The sequence below is a fragment of the Mustela lutreola genome, chromosome 18 (genome assembly GCF_030435805.1).
Source record: "Mustela lutreola isolate mMusLut2 chromosome 18, mMusLut2.pri, whole genome shotgun sequence".
NCBI lineage: Eukaryota > Metazoa > Chordata > Mammalia > Carnivora > Mustelidae > Mustela > Mustela lutreola.
The window spans coordinates 26,340,011-26,366,927 of NC_081307.1; the positions used below are offsets into that span (position 1 = coordinate 26,340,011).

Consider the following 26,917-nt stretch of genomic DNA (forward strand, 5'->3'; position numbering starts at 1 on the left):
CCCTCTAATAGGCATCTCAAACATGACATGTCACAGCATGCTCCCTAGTGTTAAGCCAAAGCCTAGGAATCAATCTGGATTCCTTTCGCCACATTCAATGCAATGGCAAATCCTATTGGCTCAAATCTCAAAACATCTCCAATAGCCCTTGGCTCCTCACCAGCTGTGCTACTATCTTCTGATCCAGAACATCCTCTGGGGTCAGATTACATCACTCCTCTTGGAAACTCTCCAGTGGCTGCCTATTTCAGATAATTTACCATTTCCAAGGTCAAAAAGGATCTTAATCCTTTGGCTCCCAATTACTGCACCCATTTCATCTCCTATGATACAGCCCCTTGCTAATTCCAAGCCATGTCCCACTGGCCTCTTTTCTGTTCCTCAGACCTCCAGGTATGCTCCTGTTTTAGGCGTGTGTGTTTTTTCCTGTCTAGAATGCTTTTCTTGATTTGTTTATAATCATTCCCCTTTGCCAGAATTGAAGTTCTATTAGGGCGAAGACTTTGGACTTTGTCATGTTCAATCCAATGCTTAGAAAAGAATTTGACACAAAGAAGGTGCTTGGTGAATATTCAATGAAATAATAAATCCATAATTATCACACAGGAATGTCAACTTCTGGGTGTGGGGGGGAGCTTAAATTGGGGTATTCATAAATGAGATAAACCCTCCCAAACACGTATAGTTATGTATTTTTAATTCACTGGGAAAAGTATGCTAGCCGGTTAGAAATAAGTGAGTGAATAACACGTGTTTTAGAAACTGGAGAGGTACACAAGTTATATAAATATTGGAAAAGGAAAGGCGTCTTTTTTTTTTTCTTTAAAGAGGAATCATCTTGTGTTTTTTTTTTTTTTTTTTAAAGATTTTATTTATTTGATAGAGAGAGAGATCACAAGTAGGCAGAGAGGCAGGCAGAGAGAGAGGGGGAAGCAGGCTCCCTACTGAGCAGAGAGCCCAATTCAGGGCTCGATCCCAGGACCCTGAGATCATAACCTGAGCCGAAGGCAGAGGCTTAACCCATTGAGCCACCCAGGCGGCCCGGAAAGATGTCTTACGAGTGTAATGAGGTCTTGAAAAATTTTCCAATTTTAATTAAAAATTAAAGAGCTAAAATTCCTGAGAAATGACCTGTGGTCATAATGAAGCAGGGACAATAAAAATATAATACCCACATATTTTATGACATTATAAAAATGTACCTCTTAATTGGCATAGAAATTCCATTCTAGTTCAGAATAACATCAGTATGGATACTACTGTTGGTATTAAATTTATAAAATTTAGCATTTTTCTATAGCATTTTACATCTTTTTATTATTTTATTAAAAATTTTATTTATCGGGGCGCCTGGGTGGCTCAGTGGGTTAAGCCGCTGCCTTCGGCTCAGGTCATGATCTCAGGATCCTGGGATCGAGTCCCACATCGGGCTCTCTGCTCAGCAGGGGGCCTGCTTCCCTTCCTCTCTATCTGCCTGCCTTTGTCTACTTGTGTTCTCTGTCTGTCAAATAAATAAAATCTTTAAAAAAAAAAAAAAAAAAATTTTATTTATCTGTCAGCAAGCGAAAGAGAACACAAGCAGGGGAAGCAACAGGCAGAGGGAGAGGGAGAGGGAGAAGTAGGCTCCCTATTGAGCAGAGAGCCTGATGTGGGGCTTGATCCCAAGACCCCAGGATCATGACGTGAGCTGAAGGCAGCCACTTAACTGATTAAATCATCCAGGTGTCCCTGTTTTTATATTATTTTAAAATTCCTTCATTCCTTCTTTGGTTTTGGATGAATTAACAGACATTTCCATTAATGTAGTTATTAACCTTCATTCAAAAATTGATCTCAGGAGTTATTCACTTTGCCTTTTTCAATTTTTAACAGAGAAATTCTAAGACTTATTTATCAAGGTAGATTATTATGAACACACTGCCCCAGTTTTTCCCAAATCAGTTCAGAAAGCACCATCCTTGATACAAACATTATTTACTAACCTCTAAGGTTCACTTAACCTATATATAAAATGTTATCTTTAATACAGGTGTAAAAATATATGCTATATGCAAGTCTTTTTAAATTCAGTGGCAGAGCCAAGTCTCTGCTATTTCTAAGATTGTACTTTATCTTACTGAAATGTTTAGAAGATATGAATCATGATCACTGCACTGGGTTCTACTTCTGAAAGCATTTTTATCAATACATATATCAATAACAGATTCTCATTTACAAAACTCAGAAGCCACATAAAGTAAAGCTATCATAAAATATATTCCATGCTTCTGCATGAAAAAAATAATTTATCTTGGATACTCTTTCTTAATGTCAGTTTAGAATGCATACCAGTCATTTTCCTTCTAAGAAGTCTGTACTGATAGGAAAGGAGTTGCAAGGTTCTTGGAAACTGACATAAATGAGCTTGAGCGGTTCTGTAAGAGCAGGGTGGCTAGAAAGGATACAGTTAGCCATAATTAGTGACCAGAGAAACTAAACTAGAGGCCCTTAGGAACTGGGACTCCAGACTGCTTCCATGTCAAGTAATTTCTCATATTTGGAGGCCGCTAAATTGAGACTGATATTTTCTCTTGAAAGTTTCTATAGCTAATGTTGAGGGAGAGTTTATAAAACTCTCAAAATTCTCCAGTCTGTTTTGTGTGGGTAACTAAGCATTAAAAATATTACAGAGCTGTGGCCATCCATCTACTCCCTCACATGCTGTGTTACCATAAGAAATGAGTCAGGAATGTAAGGGAGAAATGATCAGTGAGAGGCAAGGTGACTCTAGCATCGTGTTTGTTCTGTCACTCCCTGATCAATGACGACATTAATTCCAGTCCCAATGCACTTGTTAATTTCAGACATCTATAAATAGGCCAAGATTCTCTTTTCTTACAACCAGAAATGTATCTGAAAATAATTTATTACACATTTGTATGATGATAGATAAAATTTCATTTTGGATTAATAAAAAAAGAGATTGATAAAATGTAAGTATCTGAAATAAAAAAAGAAATTATGGTGATTTGAGATATGAAAGTGAGCCCAAGGATACAAGTCACTATAGAGGAAAACCATGGGGAGAGGGAATGAAAGAAACTGGCTCCAGAGCCTGACCTCTGATAGATAATTTTTTCTTGACATTCCCTATTCCATTTTCTATATGGCCATCAGATAGGGACACATGCCCTGAAGGAAAACAAAGCAGGGCAAGAGGACAGAGGGGACAGAACCTGTACTTTAGACAGAGGGGTTGGAAAGGCTTTATGGCAAAGGTGGCATCTGAGCAAAGGTCACACTGTGATCAAACAAGAAAGCGGCTGCTGAAACCATCCCTCTAGTAGATGAACACTTTCACCTGCAAAACCATATGCAATATACTTTATGTTTATATTCAGGTTTAAAAATCAGTAAGTTTGGGCTACGTTTGAATAGACTGAGTTTGAGCATGAAAACTAGTAAAACCTAATTGGCTCAAGAAATAGCCACTGACATTCCACGAAGAGGCCGGTGACTTAAGTACTTTTTTAAAAAAGATGAAAGAAAGTACAGCGACTCGGACCATCTGAACCTCAGTCAAACTGGCATATTGTACCAAAGATGGCTTTGTTCTTTTCTAGAGAAGGGAGTGATATCTATTAGTGCTAGGATTTTGATGGATCAATAACAGAGTGAGATGCAAAATACATGTCAAGACACAATGTCACAAAATGGCATGTTCCTAGATAATATCCTCTCCCATTGTTAAGTAGTGTGTGAATACATGCACTGATTATGTGTGTGTCTGTGTATAATTGATAAAAGATGGATGATAAACACAGATCAGATTCTTCTGAGCAAAGCCTAAAGAACCTTTATTGGAATGCTTCCAGTAAAGAAGGTTGGTGAATTTGACTTGTATTCTCTTTGCAAATCAAGTGTTCAAAATTAAGTTGTTTATTTGTTTGCGTTTCTCTCAGACAGGCTCACGTTTCACTGTCAGACAAACAGATACAGAGTATAATACTTATTCTTCCATTTTTCAAGTGATAAATGGTATGCTGAGGCTTTGAAGTTCAAGTTCCATCAAGATGCCACTTGGAATCTTTTTCTTGTCATCAGAGTTGTCCTCTGAAAAGACTTGGGTGGATACTGAGAACCTGAAACACCAACCAAAAAATAACTCTTTAAAAAATGCTAATAAGTCCCAGCTCTCAAAAGGATTCTATGCGGATGATATTTTTTAAAAAGAAAAAAATGTGTTTTCATGTCACTTTTACATAAACCAGGAAATATGCAAAAACTGCCATTTTGGGTCCTGAAAGGAAAGAAGGGGCCTCTCCCTCCACTAAGCCTGGGTGCTGGCCCTGTGTCCTCCTGGAGCTGGTGGGTTTGCTAGAACCTTCTACCTAGAGGTGGATGCCTAAGGCCCAGGAATTTGAGTGGGGAGCTCTGGCAGCCCTACCACTTCATGGGGGCAGAAACAATGTCAGCTGCCTTAAGAGATCCTTCCCACTGTCGGGGATACCCCACAGCTTCTCCTTTTCTCTCTCTCTTTTTTTTTTTCTGCCAGAGAACAAATGTCGATAATAGCTCCCGCTATTAGCTTTCTGACCTGGAAACAAAGGACAAGAAAGTGATTACATGCTTGCTTGTCGGAAGAAAACAAAATAAATGCTTAGAAATAGAGGAATATGTCTCTTACGTACCCTCAGTTATTCTTATAGAAATGAAAAAGGCTTCTGACCATCAATAACGATAGTCACCAAATTAACGATAAGAGAATATACTGACAGGAATGGGGGAAAGTGAAGTGTGCAGATTTAAAACGAGCCCGCTGCGGTCAACATCTCCAGAACCTGATTCATCAAGATTCCGTGAGCTCTCTCCCTCAGCAGCAGTCTCCAGGCCATCCTTGGAGTCAATCTCTCTCTCTCTCTCTCTCTCTCTCACATACCACGTGATGCTCACGCTGGGTGGCACGGTGCATGGCTCCTCTGGGAAGCCTCTCTGTCCGTTTACCCATCTGCATATCCAGCTGCCTCCCCTCTCTCGTGGTCCTTTCCATTTCCCCACTACACTGAGTGGTCCTTGAGGCACAGACCAAAACATCCTTGGTGTTTGAATGCCAACACTTGGCAGAGAACTTGGCACAGAGTGAGCCACTTGGCACATTGTTTATTTATTAATAAACATGATTTGATGCCTACTTTCCTCCAACCATCTACAAGGCAGAGCAGTAACTGATAACAGAGCAGGGCTGCCCTTTAGAGAAGGAACTACTGTCCCTGACAGTGAGAGTGAACGCTGCTGGGAAACGTACAAAGAAAAGCAACAGGAGGGCACAGTGGCCTAGGGCTATTTGCATAGGAGAAAAATTGTAAAAGGGCTTAAGAATCTTGGACAGCACTAGACTACAGAACTATGGAAGGGCTGGTATAAACAGTGATAAAATTGCTGTGTTGTCTCAGTGCTTCTGTTTTACTAGATTTATTTTAAAACTATAGCATTTACGCTACAATAGCTGATTATCTTTCACATATAATGTTTGAACGAACAGTAGATACTTGGAATCTAGCTAGGTCCTTTGCACATGTTTTTTCCAAAGATGGTTTTATCCACCCAGCCTCTAATGAAAGAGGAAACAGAGGCCCAGAGAGGTTGAGACTCTCCTAAGATATCTCAACGAAGAGGATGGAAAAACAGGCATTTGATTCCAGAGTGGCTCAGTTCGTGACAGTGCTCTGGTGCCTCCTTAAAAGTGCTGGCAAAAAATTTTGAAAACTAAGACATCATTGGCCTAAATTCAGACTAGAAACTTTATCCTAAAAACAGCTACTAGGCTGAAAATGAGTCTGTAGCTGTACAGCAACCCATTATAAAATAGTTAGACTATTTGCATTAATTTTCTGAAGCATTTTTTCTCATTAGATCTTCAAAGAGAAGTAAGATTAGGTTTTCATGGAAAACATGAAAACTATTGCAGAGAGAGAGAGAGAGACCCCGATTTCTCATAAGACTCATGAGACAGACTTTTCCTTTTTTCTGAGAGGAGGCCTCGATTTAACGAAGAGTGTTTGGGCATTTTCCCCTTTACATCGAAAAGTAGGTAGGTGCTTAGTTTTGCATCTTTGCTCTTTGTAGAGACTTCTGTGTCTGCATGTAGAGGACAAACGTTTGGTATTTCCTCCTACGTGTCAAAATAGTCCTCTTAAGGTAGATAATCCCTAATTTCTCTTTCCAACACTTGAAACCTCACATATGACATCATTTTATTTATATGTGGAGAAAACTGACCTGTGAAGAAACTCTGACCTGTCCACGTGTGACCAGCAAACTCCATTAGGGTCAGTGAACCTTTTCGAGGAGTATCTAACTGTTGGAAAAAAAACAAAAGGAGGGATGAGTTTTATTATTTCAGATATTTAAAAAAATATTTTATATTTAAAAATATTTTAAAAAATATTTTTAAAAATCAGGCAACCTACCCGAAATGTGTGGGTCGTGCTGGGTCTCGAAAAGTGTTCTATCGTCAGAGATCTTTCTCGAAAAGGCAATCGCTCTAAACTGTCAGGTATCGCACTTAGCACACGGTTTTGTGGGTGCCTCCCTCTGTACTGAATAAAGGATAGTATGTTCGGGTTTAAGGTAAATGCAATCCTTAAAAAATACAAAAGAAGATCCCTGTGCTCATTGCCTTGCTAATTCAAAACTTTTTTTTTTTTAAGATTTTATTTATTTATTTGACAGACAGAGATTGCAAGCAGGCAGAGAGGCAGGCGGGGCGGTGGAGAGGGGGAAGCAGGCTTCCTGCCGAGCAGAGAGCCCGATGCAGGGCTCGATGCGGGGCTTGATCCCAGGACTCTGGGATCATAACCTGAGCCGAAGGCAGAGGCTTTAACCCACTGAGCCACCCAGGCACCCCACTAATTTGCTAATTCGCTAAATTCTTATTTAAAGACTATGAAGTATAAGGTCCATCAAGCATGAATATCAATATATATTTTAATTATGTAATTTTGTTATGTAACTTGAGAAAATGGTAGTGTCCTCATAGATAAACATGGATTCAAAAGCTTAGCCACCTAAAATCCTTACTGTTAAATTAAAATAGCCATATAATTTGGCATTTGTGAAGCAACAGACTTTTTTATTAATGCAATGCTTGCATCCTTCTATTAAGACTTTACTCTAAGGGGCGCCTGGGTGGCTTAGTGGGTTAAAGCCTCTGCTTTCAGCTCAGGTCATGATCTCAGGGTCCTGGGTTCGAGCCCCACATCGGGCTCTCTGCTCAGCAGGGAGTCTGCTTCCCTCTCTCTTTCTGCCTACTTGTGATCTCTCTCTGTAAAATAAATAAATAAAATTTAAAAAAAAAGGACTTTACTCTAAGCAACAACAAGCTAAAGATGACATGTCAACCCTTTGCAACTCCTGCCTCTCTAGGAATCGGTTCGATTGCTGTACTCGAGGAGGCAAAGGAATGCAAGAGGAAATGTCTGTCACATGTTCTCTCTAGGCCTTTATGCTCCCACAACCGGAGCCCTTCTGTGTTTTGTGAAATAGAGACAAGTTACTTGTATGGGAATAAAGTGAGGACTCATCGTACACCTGGGGGGAAATGTGGCTGTTCATACCAGCCACCCCAGACCTGCCCAGCCCGTTGGCCATGGTGTGGCACGTGGAGCATGGGTGCACTTGGGAGAATGAGGGCTGGTCAAAATGGCACAGGTGTTTTCCTGAGGTCTTACTTTATGCAGGCAGAATTTACCACCTATGAAGTCATTTCACCCTTACAACAATTCTTGGAGGAAGGAAACACGATGGCCCTTTAACAGGTGAGAAAATTAAGTCCCAGGGAAAATAATGTCTACAAGTCATGCAGCGTTTGCCTGGCAGGGTTCAAACACAGATCTCCCTGTCTGCTGACCTGACTTTCATGCTCTTTCTTCCCTCTACCATCCTGACTATCAGATGTTCTGTGACACCTGGACCTTCTGACTTAGTTCAAATCATGTCTGTATTTTCACTAAACAGTGAATTAACCCTCCCGCCCCCTGTCCCTTGTCGCACGGCAGTTACTTTCAGGAAGCAAATCACGGAGACATTTGATGGCACTGAGTTCATTGGGAAGGGCCAAAATTATATTTCGCTTGTTTGTCTGTTTTCCCATAGACAATCTAAATGGTGCACGTAGATAGAAAAAGAGTTGTCTTACAGAAACAGGGCGAGATCCAGGAATTACCATATTCTGCTCCCCGGTCTCGGCACCTACTGGGGGTAACCTGCTCCAGGTGGAAACCGGTGGGGAGGACACTCGCTCCATGCCAGTTTGCCTGTGAACACAACAATACATGACTGAGCAGCGGGTTCTGGACAGAGGGGGGCAAGTCCCCACCCTGAACCTCCTCATCTGAACTACTAATCACAGCTGCCTTCCAAAAGAAATGCTCACATAGAATGAGCAGAGTATCAGCCAGACCAGTGCGGAGAGGCGACTGACCACCAGCTCTAGTCACCTCCTCCTTGGTTAGCAGTGATGTCAACCTGTATTTCCTGAGTGCTCGGCTGTCCCAGCCCCTTGCAGAACATAAGTTCCTCCCCCTAAAGAGCTTACAGGTTCCTGAAAACATGATGAAAACCCACGAAGTAATTAGAGAACAATTTAATCAGTTTATGTAATAAAAGGCCATAGTGAATGATTCTAAATGTACGTACTGTAGAAATTTAGGGCATGGATGATCAATTAAGTATAAAATCAGTACTATAAAACCTACATAAGGTCATTAAAAGGAGAGGCAGGGGCGCCTGAGTGGCTCAGTGGGTTAAAGCCTCGGCCTTCGGCTCAGGTCGTGATCCCAGGGTCCTGGGATCGAGACCCGCATCGGGCTCTCTGCTCAGCAGAGAGCCTGCTTCCTCCTCTCTCTCTCTCTCTCTGCCTGCCCCTCTGCCTACTTGTGATCTCTCTCTGTCAAATAAATAAATAAAATCTTTAAAAAAAAAAAAATAAAAGGAGAGGCAAAATATGTTTTTCCTTTTAATTTTTTTTTCATTTATTTGAGAGAGAGAGAGAGAGAGAGAGAGCATGAGCTGGGGGAGAGGCAGAAGGAGAAGCAGGCTCCCCTTGGAGCAGGGAACCCGATGCCGGACTCGATCTATCCCAGGACCCAAGGATCATGACCTGAGCTGAAAGCAGTTGCCTAACCGACGGAGCCACCCAGGTGCTCCAAGAATATGTCCTTTGATGGGAAAACTAATAATTGTGACAATGTCAGTTATCCCCACATTTTTAATAGATTTAAGGCCTGAGGTTCAATGTGATACTTTTCATTTTTGAATTTGACAACCAGAACATAAAGTTTGTCAGGAAATGTTAATAAAAGAGTAATGATGATAGACTTTCCCTACCAGATATTGACATTTAAACATTATCTAGTTCATGCATAAGAATAGAGATGGATATTCTAGGAAAAGATTCTAATTCATTTATTCATTAATAATAAAGTTATGAAAGGGGTTGGGCAAGATGGCAGAGAAGTAGGAGACCCTGTTTCAACCGGTCCCCTGACTTGAGCTAAATATCTATCAGAACACTCTGAACACCCATGAAACCAGCCTGAGATGTAGGATTATATACTTCTGGATCTCTATGGTGGCAGAAGACACTAGTGGAGAGGTAAAGCAGAGTGGGAATGCTTAGACTGATATCAGAGGACAAACAGAAGGGGGAGCGAGTCACCAGAACTGACCCACTGGAAAGTAATACCCCAATATGAAAGTGCCCTCTGCTTGGGAACCAGCATTAACGTGGAGTCTGGTTAAAAGCACTCAAAAAGAACAAAGAGTTTTAAGAGGCAATTGGTGGAATTCGGTGGCCACAGGCATGGACCTAACCCCACAGCCCAGAGCGGTCACAGCCAGCACGCACCCATGTCTGAGAGAGCCAGGCAGGGCTCCCAGTTGGTGGTCCCTGAGTCTGTGGCTTTCTGCAGCTTGCACCACCGCTGGGGCGGGGCACATCTCCACCTATGCCTGAGACAGCCTGGCACAGGCTCCTGCCAGAAATCTGCAGCAATCTGCAACCTGGGTTGCCATGGGGTCCGAGTACACCCGGCATGGGCGTGGACTCTATACAGCAGTTCCAGCAACAGCAGGCATCGGTATTGGGCTCACCTGGACCAATATCACTTTCGGTTTTAGTGGCATTGGGGTGCCACTAAAGGGGCCTTGGGAGACCACTGAGACAGTGGCTGGGAGTGCACACTGCCTGTGGGAGGCTGTGGTGTTCAGTGGAGTTTGCAAAGGGGGAGTCCATGTGTTCTGGACCACCCAGAGGGGAGCAGACTGGGTACAGACAGTTTACTTTGCACTAACCCTCAGAAAAGCTGCAAAGGGCCACCAAAGAACAAAAAGCTCCAGAGAACAAAAGCCTGAAAAACCAGTTTCCACAGAGCCCAGCCTCTTGATAGGGGGCAGGACAGCTCAGCCCAGGCAAGAGTGACTGAAAAACAATGTAGCAGGCCCCTCCCCCAGAAGACAAGCCAAAAGAACAAGAGGATAATAACCACAGGGTCCCCATAAAACTGTAAAACCCCAACATCAGAGGAAAACAATATATTAAGCCCCTTGTATTGCCCCCAAACCTGCATATTTCATAGACAAAATTTTTAAAAAATATTTGTTCTCACGATTCTTTTTATTTTTCTAACCTACTTACCATTACAACTAGATTTTAATACAACATCTAGATGTTTGTATACAACATATGCAGATGTTTATGTTTATAAACATTGTTGTTTATAAACATATTACATGATGCTTATCATGTAATATTAAATATATTAAACTTCTATCATATTACATGATGCTTATCATGTAATATGATAGAAGTTTAATATATCTAGATGTTTAATACCACATATTACATAGTAACTTTTTAACTTGAACTTTTTAAATACATATACCTGTTTCTTTTTCTTTTCTCTTTATATATATATATATAGATAGACATAAGCTTCTAGGTAATTCTTTTCCCCTATTCAATACTACCCCTATATATAAAACAGTTTTAATTTCCCTATATATCTGGAAAGTTGAGTCGTTTAAGGAAGATAACAAGAGACGCGGAGGAAGAACTGACATAACCTTCCTTGCCCGCCCACATTGAGGGTTTTTAACCACCCTCCCATCTTATTCTTCTGCTAGTGTTTCTGTGTATTTGTTTTTGTACTATAGAAATCTTACTTTTGGGACTCATTTTAGCTGGGTTTTTTCTTGTTTTTCTCCCTTTCTCTCTCTCTTTTTTTCCTTTTTTTCTTTCTTTTTGGTGGTGACTTCTGATTGCTCTGAAACTGTTCAAGGTTCAACTTGACTGGATCATGGTTGATATATCCAGATATACATCCCCTTAACCACCTCTCACCAACTGATTAAGAGGAGGAACATCCAACAGAGGAAAAATTCAGAGACTGTGGCCTCTGTCACAGAGTTCTGTGACATAAACAATATGTTTGAATTCAGGGTAACAATTATCTAGGTGATGACTAGGTTGGAGAAGACCATTAGTGACAACATAGAGTCTCCAAGGGTGGGAGAGAGAGCTGATCTGGCAGAACCTAAAAATGCTATCAATGAGATCCAATATAATCTAAATACTCTAACAGCTAGGGTAAATGAGGCAGAAGATAGAATTAGTGATCTAGAAGACAAACTGATTGAAAAGAAGGATCAGGAGGAGGTCTGGAACAAACAGCTTGGAAGCCATGAAAACAGAATTATGGAAATAAATGACACCATGAACCATTCTAATGTCAGAGTGATTGGGATCTCTGAGGGGGTGGAAAAAGAGAGAAGACTAGAAGATATAGTAGAAAATATACTGGACAAAAATTTCCTTAATCTGGGGAATGGAACAAGTGTTCATGTCCTAGAGGCAGAGAGGACACCCCCCAAGGTCAACAAGTCTAGAAAGACCTTGAGACACTTAATTGTGAAATATATGAATCATAAAATCAGAGATGATGTCTTAAGGGCAGCTAGGGAGAAGAGATTCCTTACATACAGAGGAAGGACAATCAGAATAATGTCAGACCTGTCCACAGAAACCTGGGAAGCCAGAAAAGGCTGGAAAGACATTCAGGGCACTAAATGAGAAGAACATGCAGCCAAGAATACTTTATCTGAAGGTAAGGATGACATTCAGAATGGATGGAGAGATAAAGAGCTTCCAAGACTGGCAAGGTTTAAAAGATTATGTGACCACCAAGCTGCCACTAAAGAAATATTAAGGGAGGTTCTATAAAAGAAGAAAGAACGCAAGAATGACATAGAACAGAAATTCACAGAGACAATCTATAGAAACAAGGATTTCACAGGCAACATGATGTCAATAAAAAATGTATCTTTCAATAATCACTCTCAATGTGAATGGCCTAAATGCTCCCATAAAATGGCACAGGGTTGCAGATTGGATAAAACAACAGGGCCCATCATATGCTGTCTATAAGAGACATATTTTGAACCTAAACAAACATCAAGACTGAAAGTGAAAGGATGGAGAACCATCTTACATGTCAATGGGCCTCAAAAGAAAGCTGGGATAGCAATTCTCATATCAGATAATTTAGATTTTAAGCTGAAGAATGTAGTCAGAGATACAGAAGGACACTACATCATTATTTTTTTAAAGATAATAATTTTTTTTCAGATTTTATTTATTTGACTGACAGAGATCACAAGTAGGCAGGGAAGCAGGCAGAGAGAGAGGGGAGGAAGCAGGCTCCCTGCTGAGCAGAGAGCCCGATGTGGGGCTTGATCCCAGGACCCTGGGATCTTGACCTGAGCCGAAGGCAGAGGATTTAACCCACTGAGCCACCCAGGTGCCCCCACTACATCATTCTTAAAGGGTCTATCCACCAAGAAGATCTAACAATTATAAATATTTATGCCCCCAACATGGGAGCAGCCAACTAATAGCCAACTGTTAAACAAAATAGAGTCATACTGATATGAATACATTAACTGGAAGGGATCTTAACATGCCACTCTCAGCAATAGACAGCTCGCCTCAGCAGAAAATCAGCAACGAAACAAGAGCTTTGAATAACACATTGGACCAGATGGACCTTATAGACATATACAGAACATTCCACCCTAAAACAACAGAATACTCATTCTTCTCAAGTGCACATAAAACTTTCTCCAGAATAGACCACATACTTGATCACAATTCAGGGCTCAACTTACACCAAAGGACTGAGATTATTCCCTGCATATTCTTAGACCACAATGCTTTGAAACTGGAACTCAACCACAAGAAAAAGTTTGGAAGGAATTCAAACACTTGGAAGCTAAAGACCATCCTGCTCAAGAGTGTTTAGATTAACCAGGAAATCAAAGAAGAACTTAAACAATTCATGGAAACCAATGAGAATGAAGACACTTTAGTCCAAAATCTATTGAATATGGCAAAGGCAGTCCTAAGGGGGAAATACATAGCTGTCTAAGCCTCAATCAAAAAAAAAAAAAAAAAAAAAAAAAGGAAAAATCCCAAATACACCAACTCTCTTTACACCTTAAAGAACTGGAAAATCAACAACAAATTAAGACAACCCCACTCACAGTAAGGGAAATAATTAAGATTAGAGCAGAGAGCAACGAGTTAGAAACTAGAGATACAATAGAACACATCAATGAAACTAGAAACTGGTTCTTTGAAAGAATTAATAATATTGATAAACCACGGGCCAAACTGGGAAGGGCCCCTTCCATAAGAAAAGGGAGAAAACCCAAATTAATAAAATTATGAATGACAGGGGAGAGATCATGACTAACAACAAGGGAATAGAAACAATCATCAGAAATTATTATCAACAACTATATGCCAATAAGTGAAGCAACCTAGAAGAAATAGATGCATTCCTGGGAAGCTATAAACTTCCAAGACTGAAACAGGAAGAAACTGGCAACCTGAATAGACCAATAACCAGTAATGAGATTGAAGCAGGAATGAAAAACCTCCCAAAAAACAAGAGTCTGGGACCTGATGGATTCCCTGGGGAATTCTACCAAACATTCAAAGAAAAAATAATACCTATTCTTCTGAAGCTGTTTCAAAAAATAGAAGGAACAGAAGGAAAACTTCTAGACTCTTTCTATGAGGCCAACATTACCTTGATCCCAAAACCAAGCAAAGACCCCATCAAAAAGGAGAATTTCAGACCAATATCCCTGATGAATATGGATGTCAAGATTCTCAAGATCCTAGCTAATAGGATCTAACAGCACATTAAAAAGATTATCCACCATGACCAGGTGGGATTTTATCCTTGAGATGCAAGGGTGGTTCAACATTTTCAAATCAATCAATGTGATAGAACAAATCAGTAAGAAGAAAGAGGAACCACATGGTCCTCTCAATTGATGCAGAAAAAGCATTTGACAAAATACAGCATCTGTTCCTGATTCAAATTCTTCGAGGTACAGGGATAGAAGGAACATTCCTCAACTTTGTAAAATCTTTGAAAAACCCACAGTGAATATCATTCCCAATGGGGAGAAACTGACAGCCTTCCCATTGAGATCAGGAACATGACAAGGATGCTCACCCTTGCCACTGTTGTTCAACATTGTACTAAAAGTCCTAGTAACAGCAATCAGCCAACAACAAGTAATAAAATGTTTCAAATTGGCAAAGAAATCAAACTCTCTCTCTTCATAGATGACATGATACTTTATATGGAAAATCCAAAAGACTCCATACCCAAACTACTAGAACTCATACAGCAATTCCGTAATGTGGCGGATACAAAATCAATGCACAGAAATCAGTCGCTTTCTTATATGCTAACAACAGAAATATAGAAAGGGAAATCAGAGAATCAATTCCATTTACTATAGCACCAAGAACCATAAGATACCTTGGAATAAACCTAACCAAAGAGGTAAAGGATCTGTACTCGAGGAGCTACAGAACACTCATGAAAGAAATTGAAGAAGACACAAAAAGATGGAAGACCATCCCATGCTCATGGATCAGAAGAATAAACATTATTAAAATGTCTCTACTGCCCAGAGCAATCTATACTTTCAGTGCCATCCTGATAAAAATTCCATCAGCATTTTTCAAAGTACTGGAACAAACAATCCTAAAATTTGTATGGAACCAGAAAAGACCCGGAATTGCCAAGGAAATGTTGAAAAAGAAAAAAACAAAGCTGGGTGCATCAAGTTGCCTGATTTCAAGCTATATTACAAAACTGTGATCACTAAGACAGCATGGTACTGGCACAAAAACAGACACATAGATCAATGGTACAGAATAGAGAGCCCTGATATGGATCCTCAACTCTATGGTCAACTAATCTTTGACAAAGCAGGAAAAACTGCCCAGTGGAAAAAAGACAGTCTCTTCAATAAATGGTGCTGCGAAAATTGGACAGCTATGTATAGAAGAATGAAACTCAACCATTCTCTTATACCATATGCAAAGATAAATTCGAAATGGATGAAAGACATGAGGCAGTAATCTATCAAAATCCTAAAGAAGAACATAGGCAGTAACTTCTTTGACATCGGCCACAGCAACTTCTTTCAAGACATGTCTCCTGGAGTGCCTGGGTGGCTCAGTGGGTTAAGGCCTCTGCCTTCGGCTCAGGTCGTGATCCCAGGGTTCTGGGATTGAGCCCCATGTTGGGCTCTCTGGTCAGCGGGGAGCCTGCCTTCTCTGTCTGTCTCTCTCTCTGCCTGCCTCTCTGCCTACTTGTGATCTCTGCCTGTCAAAATAAATAAATAAAATCTTAAAAAAAAAAAAAAGACATATCTCTAAAGGCAAAGGAAATAAAAGCAAAAATGAACTTTTGGGATTTCATCAAGATAAAAACATTCTGCACAGCAAAGGAAACAGTCAACAAAACAAAGAAGCAGCCCATGAAATGGGAGAAGATATTTGCAAATGACACTACAGACAAAGGGCTGATATCCAAGATCTATAAAGAACTCAAACTCAACACCCAAAAAACAGATAATCATGTCAAAAAATGGGCAGAAGACATGAACAGACACTTCTCCAGAGAAGAAACACAAATGGCTAACAGATACATAAAAAAATGTTGATCATCATTAGCCATTAGGGAAATTCAAATCAAAATCACATTGAGATACCACCTTATACCAGTTAGAATGGCCAAAAATAAAGAGGACAGGAAACAACGTGTGTTGGAGAGGATGTGGAGGAATGGGAACCCTTACACTGTTGGCGGGAATGCAAGTTGGTACAGCCACTTTGGAAAACAGTGTAGAGATTCCTTAAGAAAATAAAAATAGGGGTCCCTGGGAGGCTCAGTGGGTTAAAGCCTCTGTCTTTGGCTCAGGGCATGATCCCAGGATCCTGGGATTGAGCCCCACATAGGGCTCTCTGCTCCACAGGGAGCCTGCTTCCCCTCCTCTCTCTGTCTGCCTCTCTGCCTACTTGTGATCTCTTTCTCTGTCTGTCAAATAAATGAATAAAATATTTAAAAAAAAGAAAATAAAAATAGAGCTACTCTATGACCCTGCAATTGCACTACTGGGTATTTACTCCAAAGATACTGACGTAGTGAAAATACGGCTATATGTATCCCAATGTTCATAGTAGCAATGGTCACATTCACCAAACTGCGGAAAGAGCCAAGATGCCCTTCAACAGACAAATGGATAAAGAAGATAATGGTCCATATATATATATGATGGAATATTACGCAGACATCAGAAAGGATGAATACCCAGTTTTTGTATTAACATGGATGGGACTGGAGGAGATTATGCTGAGTGAAATAAGTCAAGCAGAGAAAGTCAATTATCATATGGTTTCACTTATCTGTGGAGTATAAGGAATAACATGGAGAACATTAGGAGAAGGAAAGGAAAAGTGAGTTGGGGTAAATCAGAGGGGGAGACAAAGCATGAGAGACTGTCGGCTCTGAGAAACAAACTGAGGGTTTTGGAGGGGACGGGGGAGGGGGATGGGTGAGGCTGGTGGTGGGTATTAAGGAGGGCACATATTGCATAGAGCACTGGGTGTGACGCATAAACAATGAATCTTGGAACACTGAAAAAATAAAATAAAAAAATTGTAAACAACAACAAAAAAATAAATAAAGTTATGAGAATTAAAATATGAACCTTTGATCTCTGATGTTTTAAAATACATATACTATCCATTGTTTAGAAGCTGCAAGGAAAGAGTCTGGTGTCCTGCCAGTGGGATTATAAATTGTGAGAACCATTCTGGGAAGAGCTTTGGAAAAATATTTCAAGAGTCTTAAAAATACCTGTAACCTTTGACCTGGTAGCTTTACTTCTGGATCTATACCACCAGGACACAATTTAAAGTCTTCCTTCTTAAGATTTATATAAAATGATATTGTACACCTGAAACTAATATTACACTAACTGGAATTTAATAAAAACTTAAGAAAGGATTTAAATAAAATGATGTCCAGGGACACCTGGGTGACTCAATGCCTAAGTGTCTGCCTTTGGCTCAGGTTGTCATCCTGGGATTCCTTGGATCGAATCCCACATTGGGCTCCTTGCTCAGCGAGGAGTCTGCTTCTTCTCTGCCTGCTGCTCCCCCTTTTTGTACACTCTCTCTGACAAATAAATCAAATCTTTAAAAAAAAAAAAAAAGATGTTTGCTGTAAATTATGATAGTGAAAATACAGAAGGAATGAAAAGTTTCCATAGTGGGAAATACTTAATAGATTATCACATACCATCTGTTATTTTCTAGCCATTAAAATCATGCTTTGAGAAATATTTAACATAGAAAATATGAATAAAATTAAATGAAAAAATCATATGAAAAAGTGCCACAGTAGTATGATAATGTGGTATTAGGAAAAAAATAAGGGAAAGAAAAGAAATATGACCATAGATAAAATTGGTAGTAAACTTAGCAAGTTAACATTTTTATATTTCTATGTGTTGGCCATACAGGGGATCTTTGATACTTAGTCATATTTCTGGTATTGTTCTAATGTTCCACAGAGAACTTTTTGTACTTTGATAGTTTAAAAAACTTATTTTAATAAAAGTGAAATGCAGAGCATGAACAGAATCCCGGAAGTCAGAACATGCATAGGTGGTCTGTTTGTGGCTCAGAAAGGTGGTAAGGCTTCCCCCAATCAAGGTGGGTGAGGAGAAATAACGGGAAGATATAGTTATGTAGAGTCAAAGATGGTGACATTGTCCCCAAGGAGCAAACATGGGTTGTTGTTGGGACCAAAAATAACCCTTATTCTTTTTGTGCATAAAACATAGATATAAAGAACAGTACATAGACTGTCCAGTATGTTTGTGGCATTAAAATTCCACAAGTGGGGTAGAAATTAGGAAAACCAGTCTTAAAGGGCTCCTTGGTATGGCGATATTAAAAAATTTTTTTTTTTAAAAGTTGAAAAACACAGGTCTACAGTTAGGAATGGGGCAGAACATGAAGGGAACAGACAGCTGGAGGCATCTGACTTATTTCAATAGAAAACAGAAAAGGTTTGAGATGAAAGCTTGACAAGGAGCCCAGCTGGGCTGGGGGAAGGAGAAGAGGGCCAGCGAGGTGCTAATGACACCGGTTGCAGGGGTCAGGGTCCCAGGTGGCCACAGTGAGAAGGTGAGAGTTCTTGGAAGAACTGCCAGAGCAAACAACCTTGGAAAACCCGACTATCCCAAATAACAATGGAAATATCAGCTCCAGATGGTGAAAGGAACAGTGACCCATCAAAAAACCAAACATGGCCTGGCATTGTGGAATGCATCCTGAAAAACCCAGTTGCTGGTTAAGTCCTGGAGGCTGTTCATGCCTTCCACCCCTGCAGAGGGGGGGGCGGGTGGCCCCAGGGCCCCAGGGCCCCAGGGTATGGTCTCCAAAGCTGGGCAGCACCGTGGGGAGTCCCAGCTCTGTCTTTCCCTGGTGGGATCATCTTTGGTGAGTTATGCAACTTCTTTCAGCCTCTGTCTCCTTACCTTGGACCTGGGATACTATGAGGATCAACTCAAACGATTTGTGGCAGGGAATAAATAAGATAATAAATGTGACTCCCTTAGCCGGTGCTGGTAACCGGATGCACCCAATAAACACTAACCCTTGTTAGTGAGAAAGCTGGTGTGCTCTCTTGTAATTCTGCAAAAAACGAGGGGACAAATTGCTTTCTAACAAGGCAATGCTCTGAAGTTGATCCCGAAGGTCAAAAGCTTTTTTGAAACTCCCCATGTGGGGCAAAACACAGCCTTAGAGAGAGATAAAAACTAACAGTTATGCTACTTCTGAAACCAATATCACACTACATGTTAACTAACTAGAATTTAAATAAAAATTCGAAACAAAAAACGAATAGTTACATACCTCCCTTTTATTAGTATAGCATTTTATGCACATTAATTGTTTTGAACCTCATAATGAGAAAGAATGAATTATGTAATTTGAAAGCATTAGCTAACTATTCCTTTTACAAGTGAGGCCACTGAATACCAATTAAAGATGGCCTCACCAGTACAGCTGCATTTTGCTGCCTGGCTGTGGGTACAGCTGGGATACAATACCTGACTTTATGTTCTAGCATACAGCCAACTCAACTACCAAAACGCAGCTCACGGGAAATATCCAAATTCACAAACTATTTAGGAAGTGGCCACATAAAAGCTGACAGAGGATGCTTTGTGCGTATGAGTCCATAAGCCCTAACTGGTGAGCCTCTCCATCCTCTGTGACATCTGGTTTACCAGGAGAGAGACAGGACTTACAGTTTTGTTCCCCTGAGAACTTCATCGCTGTACACATTGGGGGTTTTCATCCTCTGTGAGTCTGCAGTAAGAGAAGGCAGCCTCGTGTAGGCGGGTGTTTTCCTTTCAGAAGTGTGGAGCACTCGAACATCAGAGGTTCGGCCCAGGCGGTGCCGTGTCAAAGAAAGGGCACCGGGCCCTGCACCCAACAATCTGTCCTCTTGCTCATTCCTGCGGGGTGGAAGTCAAGCTGACTCAGCAATTGCTGCCACCAATTACTGACTCAGATGTCAGCATTAGAAGAACTTGTGTCCATGACCAGGCATCATCTAGAACAGTGCCTGGCTCAATAAACATCGGTTGAATGAATGGACAAACTATCATTTCCAATTCAATTTCTGTTTCAATGAAGAATCTTCCACAGGGGGAAAGAAGTCTAAGGTTCTCACTGATTGTAATCCTACAGTAGAGCCCACAAGGTTAAGAACTCACAGCTCTCTTCCCCTTATCTATCTGGCCTAGCCTAACGGTGATCATTTTGTGGTTGATATTAGAATGGTGTGTCTTCATTCTCACGTGTGGCTTTCTCCTTCCCTAATGGGCTCAGGTACACCTAGAGCATATGGGGTTAACCAGGATGCTCCATATCCCACAAGCTCTGTAGTCTTCAGGGCTCAGGGGTATCCAGTCTACAGAAGAGGCAGGTAATGATTTCTTATACGTACTGTGTTCTAGGTCTCTGCTGCAATGGCTTTGCTTGAATTGTCATCACACCACTCAAATCACTATAAAAATTGTTGGAGAAGCGATGAATCTGAGAAAAGTAAAAACAGTACAAATTAAAAAATAAGCACCCAGTGCTATTGTGATTATTGGTGCCTGTCAGGAATTAGCAGGAAAAAAAATGACACACTCCAAACTGGCTAATTTGAGGGAAAAAATGGAACACGTATGATATTTTATAAAGATGTGGGAAAAGAAATTAACAAGGACTGGCTTAATTCCCCCAGGCAATATAACTACATAACAGTAGAGACATATTACCACAAGCAGACCTAGAAGGCTAAAAGTAAGGGAGAAGTTTCTGGAATCTGGATAGCGTAACTGGTGGGGAAAATGCCACCAATTGCTGTGACCTGGCCAAGAGGCCAGGAATAAACAGCGTCCCGCATTCTCCTCCCCTGCTCTGAGCTCTGAAAGCTGCAGGGCAAGGGAGCCCTCCCTACAGCTTGCATGCACCAGCCTCCAGAGACACCCGGGGAAGAAGGTAGAGGGAGAATCTGGAGAGGCAAAGAAAGGCTACCCCAGCTCCTAACTGGGCTGTTGCTTCGGACCTCTTCTCTTACCCCAGCCTTCATAGCTGGCTCTATGTAGTTGCCTTGGGGGCTGCACAGAAGCCTGGAAAAAACCCAAACACCAGATCTCCAAGGCTTACATTTGAATTTCAGTTCTAACTGCTTCCTGTTAGGTGGTCTTGGAAAGATGACTTTGTTCCTGGAGTCGTAATTCCCTAATCTTTAGGTTGAGGATAAGGACACATACTTCGTATGAGAATTAAATTAGATAACACTGGTGGAAGCATGAAGTAAGGTAAATAATCATGATTTCCCTATCTGGCCCCATGATATGGCCAACTGGGGTGGAAAACAACATTTAGATTCAGGGAAACGGGATTTCTGAAACTAGAATCATATTCTAGTTGGAAAATAGATATAGCAACCACAATCACATTTCCCCCCTGATGAATGTTAGAAAAAATGTTAAAGGAATAAAGTAAGACCTGTTGTAATTACTGCTAGAATGCTTTGACTATTTCAAAACAGGCTCTAATAATATTTCATTTTTACTTCCACCTTTGTTGTCCATTCTTTTTCTCTTAACATTGATCCAAACGAAAACAACAAATTAACTATAAAAAAAAAATCTTCAAAACCCATCCAAAGCTATAAAAAGAAAATGCGTGTAGAAAGCCCTTTAGATTTAAAAATTTCCATATTTCTCAAGTTTACTTATATTGCCTAATACTTAAGGTTCTTTCCTATGTTGTCATCAGCTGCCCATTTTTATATGATTCATACTGCATATTTGGACATGCAAAGTGGGAAACACTGTTGAACCTGCCTGAGCAGTTAAAAAAGTCCAAAAAAGGGGCACCTGGGTGGCTCAGTGGGTTGGGCCTCAGCCTTCAGCTTAGGTCATGATCTCAGGGTCCTGGGATCGAGCCCCACATCGAGCTCTCTGCTCAGCGGGGAGCCTGCTTCCCCCTTCTTCTCTGCCTGTCTCACTGCCTGCTTGTGATCTCTCTCTCTGTCAAAAAAAAAAAAAAAAAAATCTTAAAAAAAAAAACTGTTTAAAAAGTCCAAAAAATACAATAAATGGTAGCAGCTCTGAAAGTTTATTTGGAACAGCAGAAGCAAAGAAGGTTTACCATAAAGCCCTTATGCTACAGAGGAAAACAACCCTATGAGGCATTTATTTCTATTTTAAACTTCTGCCCCCTGGACCTTACACACTATTCTGTGTTCTTCCAGTCTTGCAAAGAGCATCTGTTTGCTCCTGTGTTAGGTGCATATTTTTGTCTCTGCCTTGAATATCTTCCTTTCAGGCTTACTAAATCTTACCTATCATTTAGGATTTAGTTCATGTATCACTCTACTTTACGGAGGTATGCTGCTTTTCCCCTGAGCCCCATGGCATATATGAGGTAAAGGACATCAAATTACAATATGTAATAGGATAGGATAGGATAGGATAGGACAGAACATACAATTTACATCTGGTTATGATGAAAGCTAATGCTTACTGAGCACCTTCTCTACACTACACGTTGTACCACATGTCTTATTTCCTTTCCTTCTCACACATATCCTGACCAGGTCAGCTTCCTGACCACATATCCCATAGATAATGGGATGAAGGCTTTGATTCAGGATCACAGAGCTAAGAAATTGTGACGTCAGACCCTATACTTGTAGTCGTACAGCTCAAACTGTCATCCACTCTACGATCTACTGACTACCTCATGCTGCCTGTGTGCGTACGTGTGTCATAGCATTTGGCATGGCTTGACTCCCTCCCGCTAAACTGTATGTACCACAAGACCAGGAATTCTGTCTTACCCTTTTGCTCTGTTCCCCCACATAGGACGAGCTGTGCGATACATAAAGTCTAAGCTCCTTAGCACTACCGAAGGTCTCCCATGAACAAGCTCAGCCTTTCCAGCCTCACCCTCCACCAGATCTTTGACTAAGGAAGCAAGCTGAGAAAAATGTATTGCGTGCTTAGCATGTACCAGGTTCTGTGTTAGGTGCTCGTACCCATTCATACGATTCTATTCTCACCACCCCAGCATTCTCGCCTCTACCCCCACTCCGCCCAATCACTGCTCTCCAAACGTGACCCCTTCATTCCTTCATACCTCTGCCTGGCCTGAAATGACCCACGCAGACTTCCTACCCATTCAAGACCTACTAGTTTCTTCATGTTTCTGCTCAATGTTCACCTCCAACCTAAAAGATCAACATTTGAGCCCTAGTCAGGATGACTCATTCTCTCTGTGATTCTCCTGAGGCCTTGTTCGGCACCTGACTCACACAATGTATTGCCTGCGACTTGTATTGTACCTCTCCTTTGACTAGAACGGGGACCATGCTTTGTTCAGCTATATATCTCCTCAAAATACCTAATACAGTGCACTTTAAATATAAACTCAATAAATGTGGGATGAGCCCAACATATTCTCACTGACTTACTTTATTTTATTTTTTATCATTTTGGTGGGAAGACCGGAGAACTCTACAACCTTCAAATTGGCTAGAAATGTTGAGAAAAGCATTTTTTTTCCTCTTAAAAAATATGGAAACAGCTCCACAGCTCCAAGCAGGTCAGAAGTGTCAAATCTGAGTGTCTATCCTCTATTATAGAATATGGCGATGCTCCTCACTTCATGAAAAGAGCATTTTTTAAATCTTGGCCTAAATGACAAATGGAACCAAATATTCGATAACAGAATAGCACTCAGACAAAACCAGCCAGAGGCAAAGATACTGAAGGAAAGAGAGATACTGGTCGCAAGCCTCTACCTGAGGTGGATTGAGGTGAGAAGCCAGGGATACGCTTCGGGTTTCAGAGCTTCTGCCTGGGGGGACACTCGGCGCATCAGTGTTAACACGGGACGTGAGTATCAGTGGAGATTTCTTCTCAGCTACTTTCAATTTTTCTTTCTGTTTCTTTCCTTCTGTGTCACCAAAATAAAATTTTTTTTTAAATTAAAAAAAAATCAGTATTATTAGGAAACATGTAATCGAATATATGTACTTAAAATTCACAAAGAGAGTCTAAGTTTTTCAGTTACGGTGAGTCTGCTATGGCCGCCGAACCCTGCAGAGAGCAGAGACCCCAACAGAGCCATTTGCTGATGTGAGGCTTTGCATACACACACGCCTATCATTTCAGTGATGGGTAGAAAACTAGGGATTATACACAGGGGCAAGAACAATTCTTGGTATTTTATCATATCTCAATCCTCTCAGTTGGAAAAAGAATATATTTAAATTAACACGAGGAGTACCCTGTTGTACAAACGGATTCTGTGACATTAGCCACAGCCATTTCTAGGATTTATTTTTTCTCAATTTCAAGTAGTTAAGAGAACCTTTTATAAGGTTAAATGAAGTGATTATTAAATTACCTATGTTTCTGTTTTGCTTTACAGTTGTCATAAACAATTAAAAACCAAACTCCCATTATTAGAGAAGTTATTCTAAAATTTAGAGTTTTAAAAAGTAACTTTAACCTTCTTTCTTGTGGATTTCGATGTCATCGTTCCAAAGTGCATATATATTATTATTATAATTCAAAAAATAATGTCCTTTTTGAAGGGATTAAAGATCATTTGTGAATAAGGGAAGAAAACCTGCTTTTCTTCTCACCCGATCATATCCTAGGTACAAGCTGGGTGGCCACACAAAACTGAGCAAAAAGAGTCTTTTTTTCTTCTTGTTAGGGCTAAATGCTGCAAATAAGTACCTGTGAGTGTAGCTTCCCAATTTTTTCGAATCAGCTCTTCCAATATCTCTACCACACTTTTCCAGACGTGATCGAACACTTCGGTGGCCACCGCATCTTTGATACAGTCGTGAGGAGAAACGGGCGGAAGTCCGTGTTTCCACCACATCCTGTGGCGGTGAGGGGTTTTTTGTTCAAGACGTTCATCGTCACTAAGAACAAGCCACAGTAATTATTAAAAGTATCAATGGTTAAAGTTAAAATAGTGCTATCTACTTCTTTATCTCACGAATATGCACACCCATGTATATTATACTGTATAAACATAACTTTCTTTTTAAAATGGCACATTGTTGGGACACCCGGGTGGCTCAGTGGGTTAAAGCCTCAGCCTTTGGCTCGGATCATGATCCCGGTATCTTGGGATCGAGCCCCGCATCGGGGGGGGGGTCTCTGCTCAGCAGGGAGCCTGCTTCCTCCTCTCTCTCTGCCTGCCTCTCTGCCTACTTGTGATCTCTGTCAAATAAATAAATAAAATCTTTAAAAAAAATAAAAAAATTAAAATGGCACATTGTTACTTTCTGATGTACCCGTTTTCGATCACAGGCAACTTTTTATTATTTAGTTTTTGCAGCGTTTTATCAAAAACCAACTGAAGTCTCTCTATTTAGTGCAGAGACTGGGCCTTCCTAGACCTTTGACCTTCTGGGCAGCAGCCTGTGTCTCCTCAGGGAATGAAGGCAACCATGAGCCTTGTCCACTTTCACCAATATGGTGAAGACAATTCTTGCTTTCTAGCTCTACCATGTTGTCAAAAAAAAAAAAAAAAAAAAAAAGGAAGCACTGATCTAGCATAGAAATAACTTTCTAGGAATCCAATAGGATTCCAAGAGCTTCTGGGGGTGTATTACTCTCAGAAGAATGGAAAATCTTTGGGGCAATTAAAAAATCATTAAACACTAAATGAGCATATAATCAAAATAAATTCCAAGTAAATTAATAGTATTGTACTAAGTCAATGTCAAATAAATTCTATTTACTCTTCTTTTCTGTCAAAAGCAAAATATTCTTCAATCTTTCCATCTACGCCATAAACCTCTTCTTGCAGGGGTGAGTCTGCCTTCAGGTCAGCAACCCCTGGGCCATCAGGGCCTGGCAGGGCAAGGGCTGAGCACGCCGTAGGGAGTATTTGAGAACCAGAGACATACAACCTGTGGGGAAAAGCAGATCCTCCATGAACATTGAAATATATTGCTTGCATGATTTGGGTGAGTCTTTAAATAAAGTACAGAATCCCAGACCCCCCCCCCCCAAAATCATTGTTTATTACATTTGATAAAATCGTATCCTTCAAAGAGACATTTTAACACAGGCAACATTAAAAAATTTTAAGGGCCTCCTAACTTAAGTTACTCTATGAGTTTGCATCCCTTTCCTGTAATAAGATGATATCTTGGCACAGTCCCAGATATGTGTGTCTGGCATGGAGGATTTATCAAAATCTGTTGGTAAGCAAAAGAAAATGGGATAGAGCTTAATTTCTTCTGCTATTGGATTGGAGCCTAGGATGGATCACAAGGGGTCAGGTTTTCATTTTGCATCTAGCCCACCTTTCAGAGTCTTTGAAACAAAGTTCAGAACTTAACTTCCTTGTTATCGTATTACACACACTCTCCATCATCATCACCATCATCATCAATCTAGAATTGGAAGCATCTTGGGGAACAAATGCTCTGTACCTGCCCTTCACTGAAATCTGAGCTTCTGAGTCAGTGGAACCAAGGCTCATGGCTAAGATAGACATAAAAAAAAAAAGTATAACTAAAATGGAATTAAAAATACTTTCAAAAGTAACTTATAGGAACCTACTCTCTGCTGTTGTGGTTGTGTCCACAGGCATCTGAGAAGGGTTTGTGGACCACGACACTAGGCTCGCTGCCCTGGAAATGTTGGAACCCTTCATCAGTTGGCACGATGAGCTGTCTTCCTAATACTCTGCAAGGTACAAAAAGGAAAAAAAAAGAACTTACTCATATTTTTGGTTGGAAAAAGGAAAAACTCTTTGCAACGTTGGAAGTCAGATGACACAATATTTCGAAGGCATGTGTATAAAGTGATACGGAATAGACTATTAATGTGAGAAGCACAATGGTGTCAGAGAGAAAGCATAGGTTTGACGAAGAGGGACAGGCTGTTC

The 26,917-nt window shown here is 40.6% G+C and overlaps 1 protein-coding gene across 3 annotated transcripts in view; it reads right to left on the bottom strand.

Moving 5' to 3' along the window:
• Nucleotides 1-3,809: 3,809 nt before the first annotated feature.
• The window catches only part of FAM149A (family with sequence similarity 149 member A), a 63,935-nt gene continuing 40,827 nt past the window's right edge, over nt 3,810-26,917 (bottom strand). For all 3 annotated transcript variants that reach the window (XM_059156141.1, XM_059156142.1, XM_059156143.1), the window contains exons 5-14: nt 26,590-26,715; nt 25,761-25,931; nt 24,742-24,932; nt 23,796-23,950; nt 20,439-20,527; nt 19,735-19,944; nt 8,177-8,294; nt 6,450-6,578; nt 6,259-6,337; nt 3,810-4,121 (exon numbers count right to left, since the gene is read on the bottom strand). In XM_059156141.1, coding sequence (XP_059012124.1) covers nt 4,048-4,121; nt 6,259-6,337; nt 6,450-6,578; nt 8,177-8,294; nt 19,735-19,944; nt 20,439-20,527; nt 23,796-23,950; nt 24,742-24,932; nt 25,761-25,931; nt 26,590-26,715 — 1,342 coding nt within the window. In that variant the 3' untranslated portion in view covers nt 3,810-4,047. The remainder of the gene's footprint in view (nt 4,122-6,258; nt 6,338-6,449; nt 6,579-8,176; nt 8,295-19,734; nt 19,945-20,438; nt 20,528-23,795; nt 23,951-24,741; nt 24,933-25,760; nt 25,932-26,589; nt 26,716-26,917) is intronic.